This window comes from Netta rufina (assembly GCF_964035555.1).
Source record: "Netta rufina genome assembly, chromosome: 4".
NCBI lineage: Eukaryota > Metazoa > Chordata > Aves > Anseriformes > Anatidae > Netta > Netta rufina.
The window spans coordinates 20365737-20378178 of record NC_140127.1 but is presented as its reverse complement, the minus strand read 5'-3'; the positions used below and the strand labels follow the sequence as shown (position 1 = coordinate 20378178).

Sequence of the window (12442 nt, the reverse complement as noted above, 5' to 3'; positions counted from 1 at the left end):
GACTTGATCTACATTGTCTTTAATCCCTATTCCATCCTAACGGTTTAACTTCCTTCAGGCTGTACACCTGAGCTATTTGTTTAATATCATACCTATCACGGATTTTTCTCCATCAATTCTTACATTTCATGACTTCCCAGGAGCAGCTTTCCTAACTGGTTAACTAATTTTGTCCATCTTATCTTATTTCTGCTTTTGGTGAACCGTTGGTAACACATGTTGTTAGCTTCCACCTCGAGGCAGGCCTCCCTCTGCCTCGTCACGGTTGCCGTTTCTGCTAGCCAAACCCCTCATCATCCTCGTGCCTGGCCTGGTCTCTGCTGAGGCCCCGGCTCTGCAGACCTATGGGCTCGGCACCTCCCTTCCTGCTGCCAGGCTCAGATGAGGGTGGTGGTGAGGAAAAATGAACGTTTGCTATAAATCATTGCACAGAAATCAAGAAGAAAGTGAAGATATTCACCATGACCAGGCCTTGGACTGCAGCTAGAGGGCTTCCAAAATTCCACCGATGTGTTTCATCTCAGACTTGTCCATATGATATCCTGCTGTACCATGAGTTAAAAGTGCCTGAAAACCATAGCTAGAGATGACCCACACGGTGAAGGAGGCTGCTTGGCATGTTTCGCTGCTAGCTATTAATACCACAAAACCTCTGATCTTAGCACTTGGAAGATAAGTTACAAACTGTATATTCAGTAAGAGTTGTATTAAAGATGCATTTGGATTTCTCTTGTTGCTCCTGTTTCAAGTTTGTTTAACAAAGGAAATATAATAGTGTCTAAATCCCATGCAGTCTGTTTGTCCTTTAAGCACTAAAACTGTCAATCACGTTATAGATGATTTTGTTCAGATTACATTTATTGCTAATATTTTTAGCCAAAGCTTATTGCATTTTACTTATTTTTTTACAGGTGTAGACTGCTCATAGACTTTTGCAGTAGGACAAATAAACACGGATACTTCTACCTTTTCTGTGCAGTAAACTGTCACACAGATCCAGCCATGCCTGCGGAAGGAAAAAGTGATCTGGAGAGGATTGGCCTCTTCAGTGAAATGGGTTATGTTACCATTGGAGATAAATATGTATCACAGTATATGCGTAAGTGTATTTAATTTTAATCAGCATAGAGCAATAGAGATCCCCTCCAGTGTCTAACTACTTTCAGAATTGCTGTTTTTTCTTTGCTTAGGTCAGAAAGGCTTGATATATTGGAATATGTAGCAAAGAAAGGAAAAATCAAGTAAAACTGAAAAATATGTATGCATAATAATAATAAAATAATAACTAAAATAATGTTAATTTAGCATTGTTTTATTTAACACTTCTTTTAAATATTATTTTCATGCAAGTTACAAGTATTTTCCTGGTCTTGCGTAAAACAACAGTGTTTTTTAAGTGCTCTTTCAGCAGGTCTTCTGTTATTCACAATTACATTGTCATTATTTTTAATTTAGTGTTGTAATTTAATGTTTGTTTGTTTAGTTATTTAGTTATTCTGTTCTGGTTTCACTCATGAGTGTGAGGCTCCCCATCCTGTCTTTTTTGGGAAGCATTCTCCTTTCATTTTTCAATGTGAATGCACATTGAAAAAGATAATTGTTGAACTCATTAAGGTGACAGAGGTTGATGCTTTTAAGTAATAACGCAAAATAATCTTCACTTCTCAGTTCAGATGTTTCTGCTGTGATGTTCTGTCAGTGAGTGTGTCTGCCAGAACCCTGGCTGGCTCAGCAGCTCATCACTTCTACCACACAGAGCTGCTGGGGATTCAAAACCCAACAGGAGGCTCTAAAGCTGGGACCTGGTCTGTAATTGGAAGGAGAGAGATGCACCCCTGATGTACTACTTGTAGTATATACAATGCATCAGCTCTAGCTCTGAATTACAAGTCTGCAGTAACTGACCTCCCTCAGTTGCCTGTAAAGCACGAGTAGGTGCTGGAAAACTAAAAGTGGGTGCCGTGAATACCTTTCAGACAAAATGTATTATATGGTATAAATCATACAATATGCATGTATGATATATGAATGAAATGCTCTGTAGTACATTCTGCCACCCACCCACCCAGATCCAAGCCTTATTTTTTAATGTAGTCTAAGGGAAGCACTGACATCAAATGGTTATTTACAGTGCTTACTTTTTTAAAGGCCCTTTTAATGAAGCTGCGAGCAAGAACAGACAGATGTTACCTGGGGGTTCCAAAACATTGTCAGCTCTTCAAGAAGGTTATTTTGAGCCTCAGTTCGTAAGGATTTTTGATGGTGAAGCCTACTCAAACCCTGTTCAGCTAAGGAGACGCTATAGATTGGCAGAAGCAAAGAAAAATTTGGGCAAAGCTTTCCTGCCCAGTAATGGAGACAAATTGCCGTAAGTATTATGAAAATATATTAAATTGACCTTTTTTCTGTTCTGTACACTGAAGATAGTTTTCATAGGTGATTTCTTATAAAACCTGTAATGGGAATACAATATTGTTGTTTTATACAACATGGTGTTAGTCAGTACTGAACTTACTAGCAGCAGCCCACAACTGGAGATGAATGAAGGCTAGACACAGGTAGGGATAAGGACTTGATGCTTGCTCTTAACCACTGTTTCATGTATCTGTCTAATGCTATGTACAATTTTCTTACTTTTTAGCTTCTCATTTTCAATGAAAATGAAGATGAATATGGGAAAAGGGTGTGGATAACTAACAAATTAATATTTCATTTTAATTTAGCAGGAAATCTGTTGGAACTTTTCAGATACAGTATCTTCTCCCATTTCTGGGCCTCCCAAAATATAGATAGCATATATATTGCAAAAACAGCAGGAAAAGGGGCTGTTAACAGTGTGAATTCATATGCATTATCTTTTTGCTAGAAGAAAATGCCAATTAGCCTATGGGATGATCAGAAGATGTTATAGAGTTGAGGAGTATATGCAGAATAAAATTCAAATAAATACATCTTTTCTATTTGCACAATATTAATTGCATGACAAAATGATACCAATGCAATTGGTTTCCTGTAACTACTATGATTAACATGTAAAAAAACCAGAGTCTAGTGACTTGTTTATGACTGTATAATCTTGTGTTCTTGTTGCTGCAATGAGAGACAGGATTCAGCTCATGTACAGGGCCTAGTTCTTACAGTCTCGTGGTTATATTTAGTCATATCTTTCTGCAGCTTTCCCTTTGGAAAGTTTAGAGAGCAACCTCTTGTCTATTCTATATAACTATTTTGAGATGTAAGGATTAGCCATGTTCTGTCATATGTTACAGGAACATTTTGGCTGTTAACAGGACCATAAGACCTGGTGTGTAGGCTTTCTGTCGGATACACACGTGCTATTTTCTGGTGACAGAAAGTATGCAAGTGCTATGTTCAAAACTTTCATTCTACTTCAACTTTACTTTTATAGCAAGCAAACAGTTTATTGGAGTTTAACTGTTAGAAACACCTAGGCACTAATTTCAAATCTGTGTCAGTCGAGAGTCTTGTTCACGTACTTTCTGGGTTCAGTCTTGCTCTTCTCCACTAAGTCGCTTACAACAAACACCTGCCAGCGTTTCCTCCTCCATCAAAGTGCACAAATGCACTTATTTGATGTGTGTTTAGTGGCTCATGTTCTTTTTTGGGTTTTAAGCCTTTTGAGTTCTTCTAGAAATAACTTTAGGACAGGTTCTTTATCCTCTCCTGAATCTGTACTGGCACAGCAGTACAAAGCAGAGGCTGGGAAGGTAACCACCATCTTCTCTTAATGGGATCCTCAGGCAAGTAATGTAGAGATTGTACCTTTCTTGTTTCTGAAACTGACTCATATCTCACCTAAGGAGCTAGAACAGAGCTGTATCTGTTGCTGTTCTTGATGTTGTTATTCTTGGCTGCCTCAATAACAACAATTTTTGTAAATCTTTCCCTTACATGTTTATTGTTGGCTTCAAATGCAGAGGTTGCAGTGATGTAACATTCTGAAGATGTGACTGAAGCCTAGGCCTTTATTTTCTTCCTGTGTCCTTTATTATTTTGTCACTGGCATATAAAAAGCCTGCTTGCAAAAAAAAGATGTTTAAAGAACATGAAGCAAAGCACTTACAAGCTGGAAAATGCCAAGATAAAGGTTGTCTGTGCATTGTCAGTTTGCCAATTTTCCCCTATATTTGTGTTTATGAAGCCCAAAAGTAAAGGGAGGGTAATGAACAGGCAATGGTTAGTGTTCTGCGCAAAGATGGCAAATGTTACCTTGGCATCCCAATCCTGTCAGTATTCATTAATGGCTTGTTTAAATAGAAACTCTTTGAATAGGACACTTCACTTTTTCCCTGCAATAATTACAGACAGCCCAGCCAAAGCAGATTACCCGGGCTGTCTGGAGTAATTGACAAATCCCATCCAGTAGTCACTGTTTATATTTTTCTGTTCAGTTTTGGATGACAGAGGCAGGGGGTTCTTTGTTTGGGGTTGTTCTGTGACCAGTGTAGCTGCAGCTTAGCGGACCAAATTGCCATTCAGCTATTTCATCAGTTTGTCATACATTTATCAGCAAATACTGATTTTTCAGGTTGGTCATGACAACCAGTCTGTGAATTCCTGCAGCTTTCTAGGCAGAAGTGTTTCTCCTAAATGAGTTGTGCCTCCTTTTCCTTCCTTTCTGTGACAAGGCAGAAAGATAACTAATATTTAGCATGTCCAAACTTCATCTCTGCTGACACCTTGTTTCTTTTCTGTCCGACCATACACAGAATTCCTGTAATTGTAGTTACTTGCACAGTGGATCTGGCCTGGTTTTATGTTTAACTCTGGAGATATTACTTGTTTGGGTTTTCTACACATTATCATTTTGGCACACTAGATATGGAAAGCCTGAAATATTTGCAAAGGTCTAATTAATGTATTAATTTGTTATTTTTAGATGTGGAAAGGGCACCTATTATGGAACTATAGGAGGTCCATTTGCATACTTCAGTGCACAACTGAAAGCCAGAGAAAGATACATTCCTCCTGGAAAGAATTTTTATACTAATCCAGGAAAAAAAGGAACCGGATATGGGTAACTTCAGTTCCTACTTTTTGCAGAGTAATTTATTAAATCTGTCATGAGTTTTGAACATCTGACTAATTCATTCTCTTTTTACAGTTATGCAAATCTTACCATAGGAGAACAATATCCACATGAACCAGATGGGTATGAATTAGAAAAATTAATTGCAAAGGTAAAAGTCTTTATTATGTATTAGTCATTTTTATTTATTAGAATTTACATTAACTTTTGTTCTCTATGATGTTTCCTTAGCTTGAAGTCACAATGTTTATTTACAAGGTGGAGGAAGGAAAACAAATTAATCACCATACTGTAAAAACAAAGATTTAGTTTTAGTTGCTTCATTATTTTTTCATGACAACTGGGAATATCCCACACAAGTTCTACCATTCAAGATTTGACCTTAATTTTTTTTTTTTATATGTGAAGGCATTAAGCAGCAGTAATGACCAAACAATTCATATAGTAAGAACAGTCATAATTCTGTCATTGTCAGAAATGGGACCTTATTATTCTAGAAGATTTATAAAAACTAAACCAAACCAAACCCTGTTCCTTTTTATCATGTAAGTTCATAAATCTAAGACAGCTCCTAAATTTCCTTGCACAGATTTTAGTTTTCCTATGTATTTTCATTATATATAGTGAAAAATTTTAGCAGAAGTACGTTTTTTTGGCCTAGGGTAAGAACAAGATTAGAAGAAACAATTCAGTTACCCACAGTTGAGACAAATTCAGAGTCAAACCTGTATTATCTTAAAGTAGAATCTGGGAAGTCGACATCTCCCATTATACAAAATTGCTGATTCATAGAGAAGCTCTATGTAGTAAGGTGCGGATTCTGGGAAATGTAGTGACTGTTCACAACTGTGAGCTGCTATGCAGCTGGGACGCATGCAAGCAGAATTTTCAATATGTGTATATGCATGTATGCCCAAAATACAGGTATAACAATACTGTTAGACATGTCTTAAATGAATAGTGCTTTTCCTGACATTTTTCTACTCCACTTTTGTAGTGATTGTTGTGCTTTCTGGTCAGCGTCTCTGCATGCTCCATCATACATGGTGTGTATTTAAGTACTTTGATCAAATGAGAGAAGACAGAGTGAACATTCTCCTGAATTTAAATGCTTTCAATTTTTCAGTTTGGAGAATAAAATAGAGTAAGAAAGATCATTATTCTTTCTTTCAAATTATTTGTTTTACAGAAAGCACGAGAGGAACACAAGCGTTTGGTTAAAGGAGGGCCTTTCAAGATCAATCTGTATCCCCAGGACTATTTTGATGTGAATCCTTATTTTAATGACAAACCTTTGCCACCTGTGAAGAAACCACCTCTAGAGAAGCCAATTGCACCGCCTTTTATACCAAGTTCTCCTGCTAAAAAGGTTAGTTTATCTTACAGTTACTGGAAACAAAGGATGAATATTCAGATATTTCTGGTTAAAAGCTTTGCATGTAGTACATAAGAGAGAAACCAATGTTTCTTTTTGCTATTACTTTCTTACTGTTAAAAATACGAAAGATACTATTCAGTTTATTTTTGCTTTCAATTTGCAAGGTATTGAAATCTTGTTTGACCCAATGCTACCTGATAACCTGTTTCAAAAAGCCTAAAAAGCCTTTTTTATTTTAGAAATCTGCATTGTGCTGTTAACATACCTTTAAATGACTACATATGCCATGAAAAACATCCAAAGCAGAAGGTTATGTAATAAATAACAGTAAGAATGGGTTACTGTAGCAAAATGAAATGTTCTTCTATTTTGGACTCTGTCAGTCACTCGTATAATTTTTGAACCTGATGATTACTACCAGCCTATATAATTATCTTTTATATAAATATCTTCTATATTTATATATCTTTATATATACACCTTTATAAGGTAATTACTGGAAGTGTCATGGGAATGGATAGCTAGAAGGTGCAGAAAATCTCAGGTTAGGGCTGCTGCACAGGGAAGGTCTGCAGGACTTAACTTAGGCTGAAGGAGATAACTCAGGAGTTAGCAGCAGCAGCAGATACAGATTTGGAAGCAGCTCTTTTTTAATTTTAATTTTATTTTTTTTTAGAATTTTCTAATTCTACAGTAGTTAGGAGAAAAGGAGGAGATGGATGGGAATAAATGCATGTGGAAGGGGTCAGAGGACATAAGGAGTGAGGCTTGGGGTTAATGTTGAGGAACATAGTTCATTTGTTCCAGGTGCTTAGTGTTGTTATTTCTTAAAATCCAAATGGCTGTTTTTGCATTCCATAAAGCATTCCATCTTGGTAGATTTGTGAGATGAGATACTAAATTCATGTCATTCACTTCAGGCTAAATCTTAATTCCAGTTTGAAATGGGTTTAAGATATAGATGCATAAATCTGTTTCTCTTAGATGACTCCAGATACTTAATACAGTAACACCCCTTAATACAGTAACACCCCTTTATATTCTTCGTTTTGGAGTTCCATTGTCAGTCATTTAATACTATGTTCTGCTAAGTATCATTTCACAATTATTCCGTCCTTTACCCTTGACTTATTTGACTGATACTGATTCATCTGAGAAAGGTGATGATAGCAGTGAAAATGTAACTATTTAGAAAGAGATAGCAAGAATACACACACATGGGAAATTATGTCGGGTGTTCAGCCTCACAGATGAAGCTGCTCAGATCCTTCAGTAGGGCAAAGCGTTCTGAGAAGTCAGCTGCTAGACAGTCAGCATTTCTTCTGGCTGACAATGCCAGGGATCCTGTTCCTGGCTCTCTGTGCTCCTCACTGTATATGTTGTCCCCAGATACTTAAATTATGTGCACAGTGTCCCTCTTTGCTACGCAAATCCTTATAGGAAAAATTGCTTTAGTGTTTAGATTGTATCATTTAATGTTGCACTTTTATGGGATGCAGCCTCAACAGATGGTAGGTTTTAACTGTACTTGTGTATTGCAAAGAGTTAATAAGGCCCCTGCATGCTTTTTAACTAAAATTTCCCACTGTTGTAGTATTAGTGGACATAATATTACAGGAAAAGCCAATGCTGTATTCAGTCCAATCAAGCATATGGATAATAATGTCGAAATCTTACCTGTGTGGAATGATCTCTACACCTGCACCAGACATTGAGGTGTGCTAATGAACCAAAAGTGGCATAAGAATTCTCTCCCTATTTTTATTTTTTCCACAACATAACTCATTTCATGAGTTATAATTTTACTTTTTCTATCACATTTTTATAATCCTGCCCTCAAAATCCCTCAAGGACATTTTAAACTGTGAAGTCATCTAAATAATTACTAATATTTTCCTTAAAGTTTCCAACGCAAGCTTAGGCAACATTTGGTTTCTGTTTTTTATATAATATGATGCAGTCTGCTATTCAGTATTCTTACTTGCTTTTGCATGAGAAACATTTTAATTAACATAATTGTTTTGTAGATTGGCACTTTGAAGGTTTTTTTTTTTCTTTTTTTTTTTTTTCTTTTCAGTCAGGGGGCATGAAAGGAGGCACGTTTGATCCTTATCCAAGCCATTCTGCTGATCCTTATGTAATTAAAAAATCTATGGCTGTCCCAACCAGTAAAGAACGAAAGATTTTCTATCCTCCTCCTGGACCAAGAAGCAGACCTGTTACAAGCATAATAACTTTAAATGTCACAAGGTAAGCCACTTTAATTTGTGTTTCATATATGCTGTCTACCAAAATTCATTAGCACAACTGTTTATTACATTCTAAAGTAATTAAATAACTGAAGGAATTAATTACTGACAAAAGGATAAGAAATGTGTAAAGAACCTGGCTTTCAAAATTTATTCCTACACTTTTGTAAATTCAGGTTACTGTAAAAGACTATACATATCCTAGAGACCTTCAAAATCATGCTGTACAGTTATCACTTTAAAAAAGAAAAGTATTTTTTTCGTGACATAATAAATGCAAAAAGACAGGAATGCTCCTATTAAAAACAAAATCTGCTTTTGTTTTCCCTTGTTTATGGAATAAAATTGGCTCCCTCTGCTGGCAAAAGTAATGCTATTTAATTTAAGCCCGTGAAGCTCTGGAAACGATGGCACTCAGATTAGATTCCTGACTATAAACATGTCTCTGTGTAATGTTAGAAGAGACATTATAATACTATGGATAGGTATATAATCATATCCTTTGTTTTTACTTTTTATCATGCTAAGGTATAACCTTTAAATAAATTTATTTTCTGTGTTTGACTTTACTGTAATTCAAGCAGATAATCACAGCCGTGTTCTTTATTCAGAGAAACCACTTTCAAATGCAGATTTCTAAGGTTGCATGCACAGCAGCTAAACATAGACGCCGATGTGCTTTTTGTTTTTTGCACGCTTCATGAGCAACATGAAATACTTTAGAAATGTTTGCTTAAAATTTTGAAAACTGTCTTAGAGGCATCTGTTTCACATTTGTGATTTTTTTTTTTTACATATCATATGTGAAGTCTAAGAAATACTGCTCTTTTATCTACCCATTACTATTCTATTTAGTTTATTTCACCATGTATCTGAATTTGCATAAACACTTCTTAAGTTGCAGGAATATTTTGAAATTTATATTTATGCTGATAAGGCCAAACCAGAAGCTACATTATTACTACTCCACATTACTTCTTATACTAATGGAAACTAAGAAATAATTGAAAGTAACTTTGTATACCTAAAAGCCTGTTAGCTACCAACTCTGATATAAGAAAGCACAGCCTTCCATATGCCCGCTGGTGTTTTTAAACTAGTGAAAGGGAAAAAGAATGGTATACTGGCCTGAGGAACCTTATCAGTGTATTGTTTAAATTGTTGTTTCATCAACAGAATAAAAATTCATGTTCCCAAATGAGATGTTTTTATTGGAAAAAATGAGCTGCATGTGAAGTAGGTTTTGAAATGGAAAGGGAGTGGCTGATTGTGAAGTATCACCATGTGCTCAGGGATATGAATATGATGGAATCATTAAAAGTGTTTGTAAAGAGACACAAAACACACAGTTCCAACAGAAATTCCACAGAGAGAAATTAAAACTACTATTTCAAATTCTCTGCTACTATTTCTCCCCTCACAATTTTAAAGACAGTATTTATTTTTGCTTCATTATTCCTAGGTTTAGTGGAACGAGAGTTGTGAACAGCATATATTATAAGTATGAAGCTTATAGCTCATACAGTTAAGAAATTTGGTAAGACATTTTTCAAATCATCTGCTTACCCACTGAAGTACAGTTTTTATATACTTTCCAGTGCAAAGCTAATTTTCTGATATTTTTACCATAATCCTGCAATTGGATTTGCTAACGTAGATTCTTGCTCTCACACAGAGCTCTGTTGATACCAGTTAGACTCCACAAGGATTAAAGTCGTTAAATCTAATTATAGGGAAGGGTGTAACAGTTTTTAATTTCTACAAAAAATCTACTATTTTGTACAGTGATACTCTACCAAAAGCTGATATTTTACTCTTAATTTACATTCCAGATCAATAAATGCAAATAACTACAAGACTGCACACCTGACATCTGACTAGGTAAACATGATGAAACGAAGGATATACTTTTTAGATTGTCAGCTCTTAACAGTATGCTTGCTAATAGGCATTCAAAGCAAATAAAAATGTGAAAAGTGGAATTTGAGTATATATGGCAATACAATCTTATTTTTTTTAATTATTGAGAATGCAATATTTGGTTATAATGCTATAATAATTTGAAATCATAGGTCTCTTCCAACCTAGAAATTCTGTGATTCTGTGATTCTGTGATTCAGTAAGTCCAAGGGTAAATATTTTTTCATCTTATTGCTTAACTGGACTTTTTGATATGTAATTTACAAAACATACTTTCTAATGAGTGATTTAGGTTGCAAATTCATTATATATTATGGTGGAAGAAAGGATGCATATTTCACAGTGAGTATTAGTGTATGTATCAACCAAATAATTCATTTGTTGCCCACAGTGAAGCTAAGGTCATTGTTTACCTTTATTAGAATTACAACTTGTAGTTTATTTCAACTGTACGTTGTGAAAAACTGTTGTATAAAATCTTCAGTTAGGATGACCTTCTCAAAATGACCCATATCAGGTATTGTTCGAAACCTGTCCTCAATCAGCCTATTATAAAAGGAGTCCTCTCGATTGACCAGCATCTGTGAAACACTCTTCCTGTGTTTCCTGACAGACCTAAGTCAGCCCTAAGCCCTAAGTGTTGATATATTCTCCAAGAGCAGCTCAATTTCACTTTTTGTGTATGGAAGGATCTTAACAAATGTGATCCAACTTTCAAACTAGCTTCTTCTTGTATGGAACTGTGATCCTAAATGAACACCTTAGCTCTACCTTACTATTTTTTGACAGATTTTTATACGAGGTCCAAGAAATCTGTTCATGTAAAACAAAGCTATTTTATTGTAAAAAAAAAAATAAATAAAAAAAAATCAAAATATCCAAATTATTTCATGAAGACAACATTTATTCTTTTTTTGTAAACATCCTTTTTGCTGTTCACAGGATGAGTATTTTTTTTTAAGAATTTCTAGACTGGATCTCTCATTTCCATCAAAGAAAATAAAAATAAAACCAATGGTTGTTGGCCAGGTCTACCAGCACTTACTAAGGTGTAAAACCCCTTCCTCTGAGAAAAGAGGACCCAGCCATATTTTAAAATACTAACCTTTACAAGAATGTTGATGTTTTCTTTATCCAAAGACCTATAATAGAATTCCTTCTTTCTTTTTTATACCTCATATTAGATAATTGTACTGGTGCCGGCCTCAGGTACTTCAGTGTCTCTTTGTACAAATTATCAGGACGATACGTCATGTTCTTCATTTATAAACTTTGTAGGTACAGCATTCCTAGGTAGAATGATCAGCACTGTACTTCTAACTTGTTCTGATGTAGTACAGCTGATGAAGACTGATCTGAAGTGTTTACTTTATGTCCTTCTGCCTTTTCAGTTTTTCTTCTGTTTTCAGTAATCTTGTCATTCCCTAGCGAAATGAGGAAACGAGGTTAAAATATATGGAGCTTTGTTTAAAAACAAAACAGCAACAGCAAAAAAAAAAAAACAACATCACAACCCAGTCTGAGAAAATTTTTAGTGCATGTGAGCTAACCTTATCTGGTAATCACAGGACCAATTACTTCTCCTGATAATTCCCTGTCAGAAAATGCATGGTCCCAGTGATCTAATGACTGTTTCTAGTTAGGGCCACAATATGCTGTTTTAATACAAATAACAATTGTTTTGATACAATAAGCTTCTTGGCAGTGCACTTCATCATGATGGTGGAATTTAGAACTTTCTTAAATTTCATTGCCTAATTATCTGGGATAGGGAGGACGTCAGATATTAAGTCATTTTCATGATTACAGCTTCCCTTACGGTATAGATATAGCCAGTCACCCTTA

The 12442-nt window shown here is 35.4% G+C and overlaps 1 protein-coding gene across 1 annotated transcript; it reads left to right on the top strand.

Annotated features, from left to right (window-relative positions):
- Window positions 1-964: 964 nt before the first annotated feature.
- On the top strand, window positions 965-10558 carry CFAP96 (cilia and flagella associated protein 96; the record flags this gene model as incomplete). Its single annotated transcript, XM_084286045.1, has 7 exons — window positions 965-1099; window positions 2149-2368; window positions 4901-5038; window positions 5126-5201; window positions 6240-6419; window positions 8506-8678; window positions 10510-10558. The coding sequence occupies exons 1-7, from the start codon at window positions 1003-1005 to the stop codon at window positions 10556-10558; spliced, it is 933 nt and encodes a 310-aa protein (XP_084142171.1). The 5' UTR covers window positions 965-1002.
- Between the last annotated feature and the right edge of the window lie 1884 nt (window positions 10559-12442).